Source organism: Pseudovirgaria hyperparasitica (assembly GCF_010093815.1).
Source record: "Pseudovirgaria hyperparasitica strain CBS 121739 unplaced genomic scaffold EJ05scaffold_4, whole genome shotgun sequence".
NCBI classification, from domain to species: domain Eukaryota; kingdom Fungi; phylum Ascomycota; class Dothideomycetes; order Acrospermales; family Acrospermaceae; genus Pseudovirgaria; species Pseudovirgaria hyperparasitica.
The window spans coordinates 1,567,803-1,586,230 of NW_022985552.1; the positions used below are offsets into that span (position 1 = coordinate 1,567,803).

Sequence of the window (18,428 nt, forward strand, 5' to 3'; positions counted from 1 at the left end):
ATCATAATCGGACGTAGTGCCTACACGAGCCTGGTTATATCCTGACTCAGAGGTAGGTTCAGGTTACTGCTGTCTCACAAAATCTGTATACTATGGTATAGTCAGTTTGCCTACCAGCGGGTGAATCGCGATCTCTCCTATCACCTTCATCGTCAACGAATCCAGCTTGCTTAAAATGAGAGCTGATTAGTGAAGCTTAAGCTCACTTTAAGCCGAAGTCTCGGCTCGAACATAGCTGAACTGGACCAGGTAAGTCCTGGAAGCTCCCTAAAGGTATGGCTGGTAGACCAGTGGGAGTTGAAGTGGTTCTCGAGCTCGTTACTAATCACTTGGAAAGCACAGTTCTTCTTTTGAATCCTCGCATGAAGCATGGAGGCTCAGCTTACGCAATGAGTCTGAAGCTATCAATTTGGAGCCATATAATTGATTGAGTTCCTCAAACTCACTGGTAATGTGACGCATTACATGGCCGTCAAACGCTAGATAATCGCAGTAGTCAAGACCTGACTTGGCAACAGCTTCGGACTATGTCCAGTGTTACAATGGAGTATGTATTCACTGTGGGACAATACTTCTTCTGGTGCCATTATTACAGTATATCATGTCGCCGAGGAACTCCATCCGAAGGATCTACACTCCACAAAATTTCACCTCATCAAGCTATCGTTTCTAAGTTACTACAAGAATTCAAGGTAGAGCCAGATGGTTACATTGGATCTGATTTCGATGTCTACGACGTGTTAGGAACGTGATAGGGTTTTTTATTTGTATCGCGCCTTGAATATAGCATAGTGTCAAGGGTGTGTTCTCGCTTATCCATATGCTATACTACATTTTGACATTGTGTGATAGAATTTTTCTTTAATGATGCATCCGCCATAAGTCTTTACACAAAGTTATAGGAGCTAGAGCAGGTTTGCGTAGCTTGTATTCTTGTGGGCACGCTGTCAAGTGACTGTTGTGAATTTATAGCCAAAAGGGGAGATATATCGGATGGAAGGTATAGTCATATCTCAATATTTACCTATATCGCGTTCTGACATGCTAGAACATGAAGTATATAAAAGACATCCAGAATCCTAAGTGTCTCTTGAGGGAAAATGCAAAGAGAATGAAGATTGAGAAGCATTGGATGATATGCAGTATATAATGACTCATTGTTCCATCACACTACTTGTGGGATTTGTGTGAAACTGCGGACAAGAATTGCACAACATACCCCTATACTGCTGACACGCACGTTCGAAGATCAGATTGACAGTAAATTTGAGTAATGCTGCGAATGATTTGCCCCGTATGAGGTCCGTTGTGCGGCATGTTCATAATCTTCCGCGAAACATCTGTTTAAAGTCTCAGTGGGCATTCACGCATGACCGGGCAAGCAAGAGATGTCGACAGACACAGTACTGAAGTCTGAGTGGGAGTGCCTTATACTCACTGTCGACAATGAGAGTGCAATCATCACAGGGATCGTTGGTGACAGTGTTCACACCACAACTTCGAGAGTTAAAGTCAAAGTGCTCTACAATGACTGGGTTGGTAATCGCAATCTAGGAATGAAGATTCTGTCGTTGAGCCTCAAAAGTGATGTAGTTAGCTGGGAGAGATTTAGGAGATCCTTGAGCTAACAGATAAAGGGCACTACCAGCACACTGCTACTCTTTATTCATATTACAACAAGCTCTCATTAGTCTCACACCTAATTAACAGTCTGATGCACCATAATGCATGTCGACTTAAACAAATAAATCGCGCTACGCATGATATTGGTTAGGTTTGTAAAACTGTCTGATAGAAGCAAAGCGAACAGACTCGCGGTACCTTCCTGAGTATCGTCAAGGAGGGTTTAATTATAGCTAATTAGAACGGCTATAGTAGAATTTATCGTGAGATATAGACATGCAAAATTGTAGGATTGCAGGCTGCCAGTCCCCCTGGAAGAGCGGACTCCTCACCCACAGCCATGCTGTAATCTGTAATCTCCTTTTTCAATTGTTCTGCATTTCTGAGTGAATCGATAAAATATTGCTTGAATGGCTCACAAGATCCCATTTTCCTTGCCATGTATATTGAGTTTCCGATTTACAGCATCTGTAAGTGATATGTCTTGTGACCTTTTCAGTACCTGGCGTTCCCGCATTCATTTGTGAGCATCCAGATTGAGCTCTTAAACTCTAAGTTTCGTGGCGTTTCAGCGTAAGGTCTCTAGGTAAGGCCACTCAGCCCCAATAAGGCGATCAATCCTCCAGACACTCTTAAAGTCTTTCGACTACCGATATATGTCGTCATAACAGTCTTCATGTTGCTCATCTGACTCTGGATACTGCATTGTGTCGGCCAGCTCAGCCTCGACATTGTTAACTGACACACTGATCTCTTCCCCTTCGGATGGCAGTGGCAACAGCTTAAGCCTTCGCAACGGCTCTGTAATCATGCTAATGCGATGACCATAACAGCGTGATTCCTCCACGACGCATTGCATAGCGGTATCGTTCTCTATACCTTGCATGGCTATGTGGAATATGCTGAGGATTCTGTCAATAGCCTTGCCCCTGACGCTCATGATAACATCTTGTACCAATTAGTACATGTACGTAGGTGTGCCATTTGTATCGTCGACCTACCACCAATGCCTGCTGGGGTTGACAGCTCCCGGATGCAGCGTTCAGTAATTCCTCGCTCATCATCCTGCTTATTAGTGGCTTTGACTAGATCTATGAAGCAATCTTTGAACATTTTCTCCTCGCCAAAGACCCAAGCGATCGAAGGGGAATTTACTGTGATTTCATCGCAGAAGTATTCCAGCCAACGGCACGAAAAGGCTTTTATAAGATGATACAGATCGTGTGTCTCCACCAGATTTGCCATCTGAGCCAAAATAACGTGACTCAGTCCGGAATCCAAGATCTTGTCGAATTGGAGATGAGCGATTCGGAGAACGATTTCCATTGCATCAGGACCATCGTGGGGGAATTCTACAGTGTCCAATGAGCTTTCACTGAGCTTTCCCATAAGCATCTTGCTCCACACAGGGCAAGCAAGACACATGGTATGGCGAGACACTTAGAATCGGCTCGGAATGCCGGCAGCAAGCTTCGCACCGACCATAATCGTCAAGTCCCCAGTCAAGTCAATTATTGTGAGTGTCGCCATGCTGGGTTCCAGAGGTAGAGATTGAAGTGAGCGACTTTGTCCGCTTTGGTGACGAGCATATGATAATTGTAACCACCGTTTTGACTTGTTCCTGAATAGCTCACAAGCAAAGGTGGAATATAGCATCTGGAAGACTTTGACGGTGAAGGAAAAATACGATCTCAACACCTGAGCCGGAGTTGTGTCGGCGACGCAGGAAGTATAAGTCTGGTAGTGTATTACCTAGATGAGATCACTTAGACCTCGCATTTGTTTGTACATTTGTGAAGCAAGGCTTGGAAGGCGATTCACTTGTGGCCATCCACGTGCCTAAGAGCATATAATGGGCAGCCGACAGCTTGTCCCGTGAACTGTTGACAACTCGGATATTTGAAATTTTTGAAAATTAAGTATTAACGCGGGACCAAGAGGAAACCAGCGTGAGGGAGCATAGAATCCCGTTGGAGCAAATGAATGCCTTTCTAGGACTATGTTGTGAATTATCTGCCGACTCATTTCGCGGTCATCAAGTTCCAGGACCATGGCAAGATAAAAAGCGCATGGTCATTTGGAGATTGGGATGCAGCATTAGCGCCTGGTTTTGCGTAGTTTTGTGTGAATGACGTGCACCACGAAGCTAGACGGTGTTTGTAGAACTCTTTCCTTTGTTGATTGATTCGAGCCAATCATCACCTGTGTACATCCTTGCGTGAGCAGCTTATTAGTATCAATAGGTTCAATCGGAAATGAAAAGATGGATGCAGCAATGCAATCGTGTAGTAGGGTTGTGCTCGAGAGGATGTCGTAAATGATTGACGAGGTGAACGTGGATCTCGAGATCGGAGGTTCAAGCCGAATCATGTGACTTATCTCAACCACCATCCATCATCAAGCTAAGCTAAGCTTGTCCCTGCTCAACCGCAGCGTAGCTATAAGCACACCTGAGGGCGACGACAACTCTTCCGACGACCAGCACACACTCGATAGCCCTTAACTTCCCATATACCCTCCCTAGTCCTCGCTGCAGCAACTGTAGCATCAAACCGCCCGCCATGCCGGCCGAAACAATCGATCCTAGGATGATGAAGGTCAATCCTAGGATACGTTACAACACTGTCGGGGGTGTCAACGGACCATTGGTCATTCTGGAGAACGTACGAGCCCCAGGAAGACTGTAAAGAGCCCTTAGTAAGATACTGATTTGTGATCGATCAGGTCAAATTCCCCCAATACAATGAGATCGTTACTTTGACACTTCCGGATGGCACAGAGAGAGCGGGACAGGTTTTGGAGGCTAGAGGTACACATTTTCAACCCCCCTCCCCTTTATTCAATCGCTAATGGATGTCGTCTGCAGGTGATAAGGCTGTTGTACAGGTACACACCATCATACACCGAATCAGCCGGCCAGCTTCTCACCCAATGAATAGGTTTTCGAAGGCACATCAGGCATCGATGTGAAGAAGGTTTGTGCTTGCATATCATACGAAGAAGTCTGTTGACATTTGTAGACAAAAGTCGAGTTTAGTGGACACAGTCTAAAGCTTGGTGTCTCGGAAGACATGCTTGGTCGAATATTCGACGGCTCCGGCCGTGCAATCGACAAGGGACCCAAGGTACTGGCAGAGGACTATTTGGATATTAATGGCAGCCCTATCAACCCATATTCGCGTGTGAGTAAAGCAATGAGATGTAAATGGTTAGGGTCAGAGCTTGACAACCATACAGGTGTACCCCGAAGAAATGATCTCGACCGGCATCTCCGCTATTGATACGATGAACTCCATTGCCCGTGGGCAGAAGATTCCTATCTTCTCCGCCGCCGGTCTTCCTCACAACGAAATTGCCGCTCAGATTTGCAGACAAGCGGGTCTCGTCTCCAAGAGTGTACATGATGGGCATGACGACAATTTCTCCATTGTCTTTGGTGCTATGGGTGTCAACCTGGAAACCAGTCGATTCTTCACGAAAGACTTCGAAGAGAATGGCAGCATGGAGCGCACCACGCTCTTCCTCAACCTGGCAAACGATCCGACGTAAGCGCTGAATTTCAGTCTTTGTGTGCTGCAGCTAATAGTGCTCATAGAATTGAACGTATCATCACACCTCGTCTCGCTCTTACCACCGCCGAATACTATGCCTACCAACTAGAAAAGCACGTTTTGGTCATTCTTACCGACTTATCATCATACTGTGACGCTCTCCGTGAGGTGTCCGCTGCCCGTGAAGAAGTGCCGGGACGAAGAGGTTTCCCAGGTTACATGTACACGGATTTGTCGACCATATACGAACGTGCTGGCCGTGTCGAAGGCCGTAATGGATCTATCACCCAGATTCCCATTTTGACCATGCCTAACGACGGTAAGTACATCTATGTCTCTGATCTTGGCACCCAGACTGATCTGCTCATAGACATTACCCATCCTATTCCTGACCTGACGGGCTACATCACGGAGGGCCAAATCTTTGTGGACCGCCAACTCGATAACAAGGGTATCTACCCACCCATCAACGTCCTTCCTTCTCTCTCGCGGCTCATGAAGTCTGCCATCGGCAAGGGACGTACGCGTGACGATCACGGTGACGTATCAAATCAGCTGTACGCCAAATACGCCATCGGCCGAGATGCAGCAGCCATGAAGGCTGTCGTCGGAGAGGAAGCTTTATCCAACGAGGATAAGTTGTCGCTCGAGTTCCTCGAGAAATTCGAGCGCACATTCATTCAACAATCAGCTTACGAGTCACGCTCCATCACCGAGTCTCTCGATCTTGCATGGTCGCTCCTGCGCATTTATCCGAAGGAGCTACTCAATCGTATTCCGGCCAAGGTCCTGGATCAATACTACCAGAGGACCAGTGATAGGAAGAGCAAGCGCGGAAACAAGGATACGAAGGACAGTGCGGGCAAGGACGGGCCGGAGCAGGAGCAGAGTGAGAACCTGGTGGATGTTTAGAGAGCATTGATGGGAAGGAACAGGAAGACGGAGACGGAGACGGAGACGACGTAGGAGAAGTAGAAGGAGAAGTTGCATGTAGTCAGGGTCCAGGAACACACGAAACGAGCGCACATCATACTTGGTAGAGAAATGCAGTGCCTTGCGCGGATAGACAAATGGCCTGGAGGAATTATGTATACTTTCGACACGTGAGCGAATCATAAATTTTGACTGCCACGACTATTATCTCCACTCTAGCAACGTCATCTGAACGACTGATCCAGCACACAGAAAATAGGCCACCCGTTCGTCGTCCTAGCCAGTAAAATTATATGCTCTCACTATTGTTTCATATAATGTTCAGTCATCGGCATTTCCCACTAGTCCATTGGCCCCAATGATTAGCCGCCGAAGTACTCCGGCCCAAGCTGAGAGGCCAGCATAGGGGAATCCGGGGTAAGATGCAATTATCACATGCCAAAGCCAGCGCACGCACCGGGTCATTAATCCGAGGCCGTGGAGAACCGTCCAAGGCCAGGGTCTGAAGTGTGCGGCCGTAAGGCGATTTTGGATGATGGTGCATACCAATTGCTGATCCCGATGACAGCGGTGTCGTGAGTAAGTAAGGTACTACGCAACGTCATTTACGTGCCGGGAGCCTTTCAGATTAAAACACCTGACTGTGTTGTTGCAGGCAGCGATCCCAAGAGAGAGAGAGAGAGGATCGGGACGATTACGGCACGAAATTGTGCTCACTGCGATTCATGTGCTTGATCGCAGCCGTGTTCCGAGGGAGCCTTGGCACATCATGCAGATGAGATTCCGGAATCACGTACATCGACTCTATACATTTGTCCCCTCCCGACGAGCCTTGACAGTGACGTATGCAATTTTTTCACTTCAGAAATTGTCGTGTCGCTGTTTGAATTGCATACCCAGCGATTTGTGACGTAGTCGTAGACTCGGCGTTACGAGGCAGTTAATCGCGTACAGGAAGTGCAGAATAATATCTGCTTTGATCGTGTATGGAGAATTGGTGGCCAAATAGCCGATTCTCCATTGCGTTCATAGTTCGTACACCTGTCGCCATGCCGGGTATAGTACACATTGAGGTTCGATTGGGAAATCTCGTCAGACCGTATCGCATGTATGGTCATGGTGGCCCTAAATTTGAACTTGGGCTCGGCCTCGTAAAGTCTGCGCTGGGATATGGACCAGCGCGCGCGATTTCTGTGCCGAGCATGTCTTCTAGCTCATTATTTCCTTCGATAATATCGTGGAGAAATTGGTAAGTTTCACGGATGGCTATTGCTTTGCTGGCCGTTGTATTGATCAATGCCGGGACAACATTGCGAACCAAGGTCAGATCATCAGTGATGACGGTTCGCCGACGCTGTTCAGACTTGTTATGATTCTGGCGTCGTTGCTCCTCTGTCAAGTTTCGGCGTGATGATGCTGAGATTCCCGCTGAAGACTTGCGCCGATTTTGGGGTTGGTTCATACCGTCCCCCATATCGTCCCTTTCATCGTCTGACGTAGAGGTGTCTTGGGATGATGAGCCTATTCGTCGACGCTTCGGCTGACTGATATCTTGCATCGCAGACTGCTCCGAGTCAACACTCTCTCCGCGTGTCGAAATGCTTTGTATAGCTGATGGGCGTCGTAGGTTAGGACTCGTTACGGGAGTAGTCTCTTCGCTGGCTGCGGCTGTGACGAGAGCAAACCTAGTGAGCCGATCACGCTTATCGACAGCATCGGCAAAACTTGGAGATTCAGTAGGTCGTGTGAATCGTTCCGAGAAAGCGGGGTCGGAACCGAAATGTGGGAATCTTAGAAGGGAAGAGACTTTTGACGGGGCGCCCTGCTGTCGTCTGTTTACGTCTGGGTATGGGAGAAAGAAGTTGTCTTGGGTTGGCCCGACATGTGTCGGACTTGCAGGCTCATTGAATGATTTGACAGAAGAGACATTAGGTTGCGATGACTGCAGTGGCACTTGTGTGTTGATGGAGGTGTCTATAGGGCTCATGACTGGCGCGGCTGGGTTTCTCGGGGCGGATACAGCTCCGGGCATCATGTTCAGACCTGCAAAGGAATTTGTGACTTCTCCAGTCGGGGTGTAAGGATTGGCTGGATCGAAGCCCACAAACTCGTATGCAGGGTTGTGCATGCCCATATACGGAGCATTCATTGAAGACAGGTGTGTCGTGGGTTCAAAGTAGACAGCGTCGACTCCATGGACGGTAGGAGGTGTGAATGTAAATTGATGAGTGCTGGGATCATGAGAGGCTAGATTGGCGAAGGGATTTGACGACTCCGGGCCGATTCCTGCGTAGGGATCTGCGGCAAAGAGATCGTTAAGAGATGCAATCTCGTTTTGGAATTCTCGCTCTTGAGCAGCAGCATCATGGATATTCGCGCCACCGTCGGGTACAATCATGTCTGGCAGAACTTATGGTTAGCTTGAGATGTTTAAAAAGTCGGGGTTGTGAACATACAGCCGAAGGCAAAAGGCTTCTCATCTCGGGGTGAAAGATGCGTCTGAGTTTGAGGATTCGAAGTCATGTTGCCTGATAGAGTGGCTCAAAGCTCCTTTGGGGGAATGTCTTTGTCTTGCTGCGCTCCTATGGCGGTAGTGGTAGTGGTGGAAGAACGAATCGAAGCGGCAGTCGGCGGAGATGGCATGGAGAGGTGTTGGGGAGTACGACACGCAGTAGCGAACAGGTGGCTGAGATGTGTATCGGAGGGTGATGCGCGGTAGTGGTGATTGTAGGAAGTTGCTGTTGGTACAGTGCCAACTGTCGTAGGAAGCAGTAGGAAGAGGAGATGTGGGAGATGGAATGACGACAGCGCAGGCAGTTGAAGGTCGCAGCGCAAGTTGGGGTGAATTCGGTAGATGTGGGGCAGCAGACTGCGTTTTGTGGACCAGGTCAGGGGGCACGGGGACCTGGAAGGCTGGAAGGACGATGTGGAGAAAGCGGTGACCTCGAGATGAAACAGATGGCTTCCAATGCCAGAAGATGTGATGTAGGATGTGTGATGTGTATATCTTGTGTCGTGGTTCTCAGCGCAGGCTGTCACATGCATGTAAAGAGAGTCCACCGAAGCCGCAGTAGGAGGGGAGAGAGGAGCTGAATAGTGTTAGGTGAGAGGTAATTATTGGGTCGAAAGAGGTGCGAGGACGAAGTCGGTTTCTTGCAGGAGGTGATGAAGAAGAACAATCAATGCAATGGGCGCTGGCTTGTAAGTAAAAGTTGTCGACTGGCTGGCTGGATGGAGTCTGTCCAGACTCCCTTCCCGTCACTAATTAATAAGAGTTCTTTCTCTACGCTAAACTTCTCCTGACTGTTCGACGCTCAGCAGTAGGTGAGCCGTGAGCAGTGAACAATGAACAATGAACAATGAATAGTGAGCATGTCTCTGACTGTCCAACGGCGCGAACGGCCCCTCCCCCCCCGGCCCTGGTCGTGCACGTACAGCAATACCAGTAGTAGTGGACAGTGAATATTAGTTACAGTACTGTAAGGCCGCGTGTGGAAATAAAGTGACCCCGGATTTGCGGTTGGAGCTTTGGAGCTCTTGCAGGGGGACGCGCGCCTGAAGTAGCTGGAAACGTGGGGTAATTAATTAGCTATGGATGGATACTATACCTACAGTACGTAACTTATCCTCCGCGGTTCGCCGACACCGATTTGGACATTTTCCTACGCAGTACACTTCTACTTGTGCCTATTTGCATGTACAGACTAACCAAATAAAAGTCTCTTTGTACAGCTAATATGAAGGGATGAGTCGGTGACTGGTGCCGGTGCTGGTGTTGGTACTAGCACAAACGCCAAACGCCACAGCTGTCTCATCGTTCTCCTCTAACGTGGTCGAGCCGCATCATCACACTAGTGAATACTAGTCATAAGTATGTAGGTAGTATGGCAGACTTTGGAATAGTCTTTCACAAAACAAGCTATCTACTTCATCATCAGAATTACTATGATATGGTGTGAGTCCAAGGTAAATAGAAGATAGATATAGGAGATAGTCATGAAAACAACAGACATACTATATTCTTATCATCTTCATCTTCGTAAATCCTATCTGACCATGCTTGCAAGTGAGTAAGTTCTTAGTACACGTGTATACATAAGTTGTATTATCTAAACAAGCATTGGCGATAACAGCGTTACTGATGTGCAGTTGGCTGATGCCCGCTGAGATAAGTTTGACGTTGGGTCCCGTCCCGTGTGCAGTAATTAATCGCCGCTCTAAGGATGTAGCTCCTACGCACGACAAGCGTCGTGGCTAATTAAGGTGAACGTTGGTCCCAAGTTACTGTAGGAAGAATATAAGAGAATAAAAATGCCCAGACTGAGACTTAGACTCAGCGAGGTAATTATACTGGACCTAAGCCTCTCCATCGAACGGCTCGCGTTGCTTCACTCCATCCTCGTTATTATTTCTGTTCCTGCGCTACTGCAGCCTGGTCGACCTCCCCACCAAGTCGCACTCACTGCTTCTGCCTCGGCTTGCTGCTCTTTCTGACGATCTCGCGTCGCTTTTTGACGTCGCCTCACCTGCAGCTCCAATCTACACCCGCTGAGACAATCCGGGTTGACTTAACTCTACGCATCCAATCTCTGCTGCTTGCTGCACCTCGATCCATCAAATGTAGCATTCTTCACACACATCGCTTTTCGTGCCTCGGCGTTCTGTCCACTAGCACTGCTCCGAAACCTCCCGAGCTTTGCTAACTTCTGTGAGCGCGTCGTTCGCTTCATGGCTCCAGTTTGTTGATCTTGGGTTGCTTAGAGTGCATCATACATGCACCCTTTGAGCTCCTCTGACATCCAACAATGACTCAATCAATCAGTCGTCCGCTTTACTCACTAAGACCGTATGTGGATATTTCTCCCAAATGTCTACTATCCCTTCCCATCTTGATGCATACTAACTCCTATGCCTCGTTGCATGCAGCTTCATTCAGGCGTACATGCTGGCGTACCTGTCTTCTACTGTCCCTTCGCTGATCAGTCTCTCCATTGTCGTCTTACGTCGGAGATCGAGTGCTGCCGCGGCACTGACAAGAGTGGGTGATTCTTACTTCTTCTTTCACTATCCAATCCCAGCCCTCCAAGCAGGCTCCCACAAGCACGTCTTGCCTCCTACGGCTACGAATATCCCGAGACTACTTCTGAAAACCAAACAAATAACGCTGATTCACACATACTGCAGTTACGGCAGATCTTGTCTGCAGCCACTGGTCTCCACCGTTTCCCCGCCTTCTGTGCCGCCTTGATCGGAGGGTCAACTTTACTGCAGACTCCTTTTCGAATCATACTTGGATATCTGACTAAGCGTGGTCCAGCCACTGGCAAGCCTTCCCTTTTGATTCAACGTCTAGCAAGGTTTCTTGCAGCATTGTTGTCTTCCTATGTCTCCTTTATTTTTCTGAACAGTACTCCCGTCCAGTCGTCACATCCTGGTCATGATGTGCAAGAGTATCATGGCGCCGCCGTACAGCCGTTGGACAATGGCGAAGCTTCACTCAACGAACTTCGAAAAGTCACCTCGAGAGAATTGCCAAGCGACATAGCAGCTGTGCCTGCCCAGGCAATGACCGTGGATATTCTATCCCGTCCTCCAGGATCGCTCGCCGGAAAGTCCATGGATCTTACTCTACTGGCTTTTACTCGGGCTGCAGATATAGTAATTACCTCAATATGGTCTGCCAGTGGGCCACACTCTACGAGGACAAACCGGATAGCCTCTTTCTCCACACCTACCCTTTTCTCCCTGTCTGCAGCAACCATCATGCATGCTTGGTTTTACGCCCCGCATGCCCTGCCTAGAACATATGTCAAGTGGATTTCTGCCGCGGCTGAGCTGGATCCTCGTTTGCTGCTTGCGCTGCGTCAAGCCCGTTATGGTAACTTCGTGTACGGCAAGGAGACGGGAATAGGCTCACTCTTGGGCAGCATGGCAGTCGACCACGGCCTACCCTTTGAAAAGGGCGATCCTGCTAAGACCATCCCGGTCGCGTGTGAGATTGTCCATTCCGGCGCGGGACCTAGCTGCGAAGTCCACGGTCTCGTTCGCTTTGCGCAAGGCTGGATGTTCGCGGCCAAGATGTACGCCCCCTTGCAGCTCCTCATACTGCTCCGGAAACTTCAAAGTGGTCGACTGGGCTCTTCTGCTGCCAAGAAGAGCGCGTTCATACGAGCTATCGCGGGCACGGCGCGCAGCTCTGCGTTCTTGGGTGCCTTCATCTCCTTGTTCTACTACGGCGTCTGTCTCGGGCGGACGCGGCTTGGACCTCGTATCTTCAGTCGCAAGACTGTGACGCCGCAGATGTGGGACGGTGGATTGTGTGTGCTATCCGGGTGTATGGCCTGTGGCTGGAGCATCCTCGTCGAGCGCTCGAACCGGCGAGAGGAGCTGCTCTTCTTTGTCCTTCCGCGTGCTCTCAGCGCGTGGTTTCCGCGCCGTTACCTGCGTGAGGTAAGTCTACCCGAAAACCCCTCCTTTTAAATCGCAGCTATACGTAGCATCTTCCAAGAGATTTGAGATTTTGACACGTCTACAACTAGAATCAATGGAAAGAGCACCTCACGTTCTCATTCAGCGCCGCCCTCGTACTCGCTGCCGTCCAGGAACGTTCTGAAAAAGTCCGTGGTCTGCTGGGCAGTGTGCTCTCGCAGCTCCTCAGATGAAGCCTGGGGCTTGGCTGTTAGTAGTACCTGTGTCTTTTTCGACATGAGGCTCTTCTGCGCATTAAAGAGAATCTAACACCTTCTCTTGCGCAAAATAATCAATAACAGGGCTTACTTAATTAATCTTTCGAAATTCTACATCCACTCAGCCCAACTATAATATACGCATCGCCCATCTGAAGGTAGTCAGATGACGTCAGTCTCAAGTCCGAAACTCCCGAGTCAACCCGCCCAGGTCGTACCACAGCAAAGTCAAACAAAAGCCAACATCTGGATATGGCCTCGCCAGCTATCCTAGAATGTGTCAGCGTGCCAGATGTACGCTACCTCCCCTGAGCGCTGTCATCTAAGAAAAAGCATCCCGAAGAAAACAGCACTTCGGTTCTTTGCACCAATTAATACCTACCGCTTTTTGGGTTTCACTATATCCCTTGTTATATATATGTTTTTTTCCTAAATCTGATAGATGTATAATAGTATGTCCATCCATGATGATATGCGCTTCATGTCGAGAGGTTGAACCAGGTACAAAGGAAGACGTTTGTTCTATTATGACATGACTGGGTTGTTGGATTGGTGGTTGGGTAGTTGTACATGAATGGTTGTGATATATAATATATATAAGGTTAGAACTTTTTTATTTCTTGGAGGGTGTTTCGGTCCGCCGTTCACGGGTCTGCTAACCTACTAATCTAGTTATCTGGTACCACCTCTCTTTTTGTCCTTGTATTTTCTCTTCTAAAAGGATGCTCGTGTTCGTGTGTGTATGGATTAATAATGTATGCATCTTATGTATGTATGCAATTCGTCGTCATTCGTGGTGCGCGTGTCATATTTTCCATCCTTCCGTCTGTCCATCCTTCCATCCTAAGTTCCGTCCGTCTGTCCGGCCGTCATTTCGTGTCTCCAAAACAGTTACTCTTACTACTACTATAACAACTCCTACAAGGCGCTTCGAGATGCCAAGACCAGGCCATAAAACCCCCCGAAAGCCTTCCTTCTGGTAGGACCGTCAAGAAAAACCCACACAATTACACAATCATCCACACCACTCAGCTCATTCATTCATTCACTCAATCCATCATTCAATCATGCAATCATTCATTCATACTTTCGCCAATCCGCCGCCAGCCGATCCATCTCATACTGCATCATCCGCTGCTGCTCCAGCAGACCACCAGACGCATTGCGATCCCGGCCGCGCCCATCAAGCCCCTCCTCAGCCGCCTTCTTAGTCGCCCTGTCCATTCTCCGTTCCAACGTGCTGATGCGCGCGCGATATCGATCCTCTTCGCGCTTGCGCTCGCGCGCTTTCGCCGCAAGAGTGTCGTAGTCGTTGTATTCGTCGCTGTCGGCCCAGAGCTTTTGCATGGACTTGGGATACATCTGGCAGGACACGCCGTTGGCGTCGAGACTGCGGGGCAGGTATGTGGGCTTGGCGAGGAAGCGGTCGGCGAGATAGCCTTCCGCGATGTAGGGCTTGATGTGTTTCGTGTAGCACTCGCTGCAGACTGTGAATTCGGGGAGCCGGGGTATGTAGTGCCATTTTGCGTTGGTTATGAAGAACCCACGAGTGCATGGTGGGGGTGGTTGTGAGACCGATGTGGTGAGCTGGCGCTCTGGGGTGCTGGGGAACAGCGCGACCAAAGGCTTCATGTTGGGCATGCAGTAGCCCTGGTGCTTTGTCTCAGCTACGGCCTTCTCGTCGATAGCATGCAAAACATCGAGGTAGGACGTGAACTCGGGGCTTGAGGGTCGGCCAAGAGTACAGCGGTGTGGGCTGCGCTCGCGGGGTTGGGGAATGATGGTGAACATGCCCTTGAGCGTGGAAAAAAGGGCTTCGAGTTGGTGGATATCGTACGGACAGATGAATAGATCTGGTACGAATTTGCCCTCGTGTTTTAGCCCATACCACACGCCAGGAATTTTTTCATTCTTAGGGCATTCGCTTTCTTTCTCCGCGATCTCGGCGAGATCCTTGATTAGCCCCAAGTCTCTTTCTCTTCGCCACTTGGTCAAGGTAAATGCCATGCGGACCCATGCCGAGTCGAAGCTACACCGCAGTTTGACACCAGGTCGGTATCGCGGCCGTTTTATCTCGTCGTCATGATCGAAAATGGTACCGGCGATATGATTTTTGTAGCAGTCACGGCAGATGGCAAATTTGCTATAGCCTTGAATAGCGACCCAGTCATCGTGATGTGTCGTCCAGCCAGGCCTCGGGCAAGACTTCATTTGTAAGACTCGCTCTGTTTTACGACGAGACTCGGAGTCTGATTCGGAACCATAAGAGTCCTTATGTCGATGTTTCGAAGTCGGAGAGTCCGTGCCAGAGCCAGTGGAATCTGTGTATCGATGTGTCAGAATTGGTCTTGTTGTTGCATTTTTTGGGCTGTGTCGTGTTGGCGACGAAGGTCGTGAAGATGATTTTTTCCAAGACTGCGCCTTGTTGACATCAAGTTCAGGCAAACGTTGTCGCTGTATAGGAGCTTCTACAGTTGGAATATAGACGCCATCCGAGCCATGGTCATCGTCAGGATACGGTAGCTTCGATTTCCGGGCTGGAGTCGTTGCTTGCACTTTGATTACCGGACTTGGAGGTGGTAGAGTGTCGTGTCGCAATGACGAGGAGACTCTGGGCTCTGGCCTCACCCGCGAGTCGCCGCTGGAATATGTAGAAGGATATCTATCGGCATCGCGAGTTCGCGGGGGTGAAGGAACACTATTATTATGGATCGGAGAGACAGGTCGCGAAGTTGGTTTGGAGCTAGACCTAGGAAAGGTTGGTTGTTCCTTCTCCCATGGTGACCGGGGTGGCGATGGTGGGTACGAGGGTTCCTTCAACTGCGCCGAGCTCGGTACGGCGGTCGCAGGCCTCAAATGGCTATCTGAGTCCGGATAGCTGTTCCTAGGAGAATTGTTCTTTGAGCTGGCGGAGGTCTGCTGCGTGTGGATTTTCTGAGCTCTTTGGTTCGGAGGAGGGGTAGATGCCTGTGATGATGTGCCACTTCCGGGAGTGTCCGAGAACCTGACATTCGATTGCTTGGATGTTGCCTCCTTCTTGAGATCTTGTAAGGAAGCCCTTATATCTTCGCGTGCGTGATCACTGGAGCTAGGCGCAAAGGAGTAACGTGCGGGTCGCCTGGTATTTTTCAAGAGCTCCTCATCAAGCTCGACATCCGAGTCCTCGAATGTGCTGTTTGCGTCTGAAGTCATTGCTGATGAGCGTTGCGACTTTGGCCGTGGTTTCCGATCCTCAGGCGGAGCCAATCTTGGCGTGCTCGAGTAGGAGGGTGTCATTGGCTTTGGAGATAGATAGAAGTCCCCTGGTTCTCGCTTGCTGGGTTTGTCTGAGTCCCTCGAGAACGCATATGGACTCGGCTCTCTCCTCGAGTAAAGATTTGCTTCTTCGATATCAGTATTCAGCGCCGGCATCCTGTTAAAACGTGACCTCCTCCGCTCGCGTGTAGGTGTATCTTGCTCATCGTCATTAGACCCTCTCCCGACAATGACAAAGCGGTCTTCCTTGTTCTCCGGAACAAAGGATGGAGGATCGACATCCTCAATAATTGGATTCTGATCAGGAGTGCCGCGGGCAGGGACATCGTCACGGGGATCAGTCAGGGATGCATTGCCAAACTCTTTGGCAAGAGCGTCGGATTCATCGTCTACGCTCGGTGATGGAGGCCATCGCCGCCGTTCACTGCGATTATAAGCGGAGCTGGCACTCGAGAGATATGAGGGGTCGTTGTAGGGGGACGAGCGCGGAATGTTTTCGTAGTGTCTCGGACTGTTGGGTGCACGCAATATTAGCTTGTGGATGGTAGCGATGATGTCTCACTTACTTATAGTAGTGACTGGAGTCGTAGTCGCGGGGACGAGTGGTATAGGGATCACGCAGACGATCGTGGGAGTAATCGTAGGACGGCATTAGGGAAGAGAGCGACAGAGGAGGAGTGAAGAGGATAGTGGAAAAGAGAGAGTATTTGACGGATACGAATTACATGGGTACGAAGGCTTGGTGGTGGAGAGAGAGTGTGCATGCAGCAGACCGGAAGGGTGGCTGTCGGTGTGGAGCGGAGGATTGGAGTCAGAAGGAGTCGTAGGTTGTAGTGTAGGTAAGTAAGTGGCCATAAGAGATTACAATTACATGATCGGAAGGCGAAACGACTAAGCCAGCCGTAGATGACCGGACTCGACAAGAATGGTCACGCTGGTCGGAAGAGAGGATGAGGGCGAGAGTATTCAAGGTGATGAGCAAACAATGAGTGACGACACAGCGTCAACATTACACCGTCTTGCGCGTCCAACGAGTACTTGTGGTGTACCAGTAATTAACTAATTAGGTACCTAGTAATGTACAGAGAGAGTGAGCAGTACTCGTCCAAGTACTCTGCGTACCTGAACGACGTTGGAAACCCATCCATCCCTTGTCATTATACTACTAGGTACCTAGTAGCACACGCTGATCTGGAGGGGTAATTTTATAAGGCGAACAAAAAGGCAGCAGCTGGGGATTATCAATTATTAGGCGACAAGGCGAACAGGTGAAGAGGCGAACACCGCTCATCAGATCCAGCCAGCAGCAGATCGACAAACCGCCTGCCGCCTGCCCTGGCTGCTTCAGGCAAAGTTCGCTGAGGACCCTGCAGCAGAGACAGTGGGCAGTGGGCAGTGGTTAGTGGTTAGTGGGCAATGGGCAGTGGGCAGTGGGCAGTATGTACTGAGTACTGTTAAGGCCCCCCGGATATGCGCCCATTGACCGCTTCTTCCATGCCCTGCACCAATCAAATTCCCTGCCCGGCCCTTTCCGCCACTGCACTGTCGCAACAGCCCCAGCCCCAAGCCTTCCAGCCCTATACCAACTACCCTTCATCGTAAACGCCATCAAGGCAGACAAGATGCCTTATCCATGCGCGTTCCTGCTTAGCGTTTGCCCTCTTGCCATACATATATTGGGTCTCGCCGTATTCTGTTGGCTATCGCAGATGTAGGTGTCTTAAGGGCGTAGAGTGGCTATATTCTTCGTTGGATAGGTGGAATATGGGTGGTCAGGTGTTGGGGAGTGTGTGTATATGTCCTGCTGGATACGTAAGGATGGAGGGCTTATTAGGCGGGTAGGTGTGGATATTGTGTGATGGATATAATGGATCTGAGGGTTTGTTCTTGGGTGAATCTGAGGTATGTCGTGCTGTTTGTAGTATATCCTAAGCCTTCATGTTGAGCGGACGTCTATATGTTATGTTTTGAACAGCGATTTTGGACCTCATCATCAAGCAAACCTCTGCTACACTGCACTATCACCAGCATCCTCAGGTCCTCCCAGTGGAGCAAACACCTTGACGCCCCGTTACCACCACCAAAACCCAAGCATCAAGATCACTGCAATCCACCATCTGCTCTACTAGCAATCTCAAGATCATCACCACAAGCAAGCACACATCACCAATATCACCAACACCAGACGCACAATTTTTGGTGGGAGATGGCCATTAAATTAAACCATCTCCCCTTTTCTAAGATATTTTTTAATGTGCAAGAAGCACGAAACTAAACGAGTGGACGGTCCCCCTGCCGCCGCAATAGGCGCAGGGGGACCAGAAACGGCCAACGACGGACCGGACAGCAAGAACAACGCAACCGGCGCCCATCGGCGCCC

The 18,428-nt window shown here is 49.5% G+C and overlaps 5 protein-coding genes across 5 annotated transcripts; 2 read left to right on the forward strand and 3 right to left on the reverse strand.

Moving 5' to 3' along the window:
* Positions 1-2,166: 2,166 nt before the first annotated feature.
* On the reverse strand, positions 2,167-3,255 carry EJ05DRAFT_289104 (uncharacterized protein). The gene is made up of 2 exons (XM_033740506.1): positions 2,625-3,255; positions 2,167-2,571 (listed from the first exon to the last, which is right to left on the reverse strand). The coding sequence occupies exons 1-2, from the start codon at positions 3,046-3,048 to the stop codon at positions 2,270-2,272; spliced, it is 726 nt and encodes a 241-aa protein (XP_033603013.1). The 5' UTR covers positions 3,049-3,255; the 3' UTR covers positions 2,167-2,269.
* Positions 3,256-4,139: 884 nt separating this feature from the next.
* Positions 4,140-6,390, forward strand: EJ05DRAFT_474426 (V-type ATPase). Its single transcript, XM_033743602.1, has 8 exons — positions 4,140-4,286; positions 4,348-4,432; positions 4,490-4,509; positions 4,563-4,598; positions 4,644-4,805; positions 4,861-5,168; positions 5,219-5,493; positions 5,545-6,390. The coding sequence occupies exons 1-8, from the start codon at positions 4,185-4,187 to the stop codon at positions 6,084-6,086; spliced, it is 1,530 nt and encodes a 509-aa protein (XP_033603014.1). The 5' UTR covers positions 4,140-4,184; the 3' UTR covers positions 6,087-6,390.
* Positions 6,391-6,755: 365 nt separating this feature from the next.
* Positions 6,756-8,946, reverse strand: EJ05DRAFT_289219 (uncharacterized protein). Its single transcript, XM_033740507.1, has 2 exons — positions 8,564-8,946; positions 6,756-8,507 (listed from the first exon to the last, which is right to left on the reverse strand). The coding sequence occupies exons 1-2, from the start codon at positions 8,628-8,630 to the stop codon at positions 7,222-7,224; spliced, it is 1,353 nt and encodes a 450-aa protein (XP_033603015.1). The 5' UTR covers positions 8,631-8,946; the 3' UTR covers positions 6,756-7,221.
* Positions 8,947-10,730: 1,784 nt separating this feature from the next.
* On the forward strand, positions 10,731-13,142 carry EJ05DRAFT_289250 (uncharacterized protein). Its single transcript, XM_033740508.1, has 5 exons — positions 10,731-10,815; positions 10,869-10,953; positions 11,034-11,145; positions 11,292-12,557; positions 12,647-13,142. The coding sequence occupies exons 2-5, from the start codon at positions 10,913-10,915 to the stop codon at positions 12,767-12,769; spliced, it is 1,542 nt and encodes a 513-aa protein (XP_033603016.1). The 5' UTR covers positions 10,731-10,815; positions 10,869-10,912; the 3' UTR covers positions 12,770-13,142.
* A 681-nt stretch (positions 13,143-13,823) lies between these two features.
* EJ05DRAFT_289283 (uncharacterized protein) lies at positions 13,824-16,956 on the reverse strand. The gene is made up of 2 exons (XM_033740509.1): positions 16,615-16,956; positions 13,824-16,559 (listed from the first exon to the last, which is right to left on the reverse strand). The coding sequence occupies exons 1-2, from the start codon at positions 16,698-16,700 to the stop codon at positions 13,871-13,873; spliced, it is 2,775 nt and encodes a 924-aa protein (XP_033603017.1). The 5' UTR covers positions 16,701-16,956; the 3' UTR covers positions 13,824-13,870.
* Between the last annotated feature and the right edge of the window lie 1,472 nt (positions 16,957-18,428).

Excerpts from the sequence above, each read along its gene's own strand:
- EJ05DRAFT_289283 (XM_033740509.1), bottom strand. The coding sequence starts at position 16,700 with ATGCCGTCCTACGATTACTCCCACGATCGTCTGCGTGATCCCTATACC. Across the intron at positions 16,560-16,614 it reads GACTCCAGTCACTACTATAA|TCCGAGACACTACGAAAACA; the intron begins GTAAGTGAGACA and ends TGCACCCAACAG.
- EJ05DRAFT_289250 (XM_033740508.1), top strand. The coding sequence starts at position 10,913 with ATGACTCAATCAATCAGTCGTCCGCTTTACTCACTAAGACC. Across the intron at positions 10,954-11,033 it reads CCGCTTTACTCACTAAGACC|CTTCATTCAGGCGTACATGC; the intron begins GTATGTGGATAT and ends CGTTGCATGCAG. Across the intron at positions 12,558-12,646 it reads CGCGCCGTTACCTGCGTGAG|AATCAATGGAAAGAGCACCT; the intron begins GTAAGTCTACCC and ends GTCTACAACTAG.
- EJ05DRAFT_289104 (XM_033740506.1), bottom strand. The coding sequence starts at position 3,048 with ATGTGTCTTGCTTGCCCTGTGTGGAGCAAGATGCTTATGGGAAAGCTC. Across the intron at positions 2,572-2,624 it reads AACCCCAGCAGGCATTGGTG|ATGTTATCATGAGCGTCAGG; the intron begins GTAGGTCGACGA and ends AATTGGTACAAG.
- EJ05DRAFT_289219 (XM_033740507.1), bottom strand. The coding sequence starts at position 8,630 with ATGACTTCGAATCCTCAAACTCAGACGCATCTTTCACCCCGAGATGAG. Across the intron at positions 8,508-8,563 it reads GAAGCCTTTTGCCTTCGGCT|ACATGATTGTACCCGACGGT; the intron begins GTATGTTCACAA and ends AAGTTCTGCCAG.
- EJ05DRAFT_474426 (XM_033743602.1), top strand. The coding sequence starts at position 4,185 with ATGCCGGCCGAAACAATCGATCCTAGGATGATGAAGGTCAATCCTAGG. Across the intron at positions 4,510-4,562 it reads GTGATAAGGCTGTTGTACAG|GTTTTCGAAGGCACATCAGG; the intron begins GTACACACCATC and ends CCCAATGAATAG. Across the intron at positions 5,494-5,544 it reads TTTGACCATGCCTAACGACG|ACATTACCCATCCTATTCCT; the intron begins GTAAGTACATCT and ends ATCTGCTCATAG.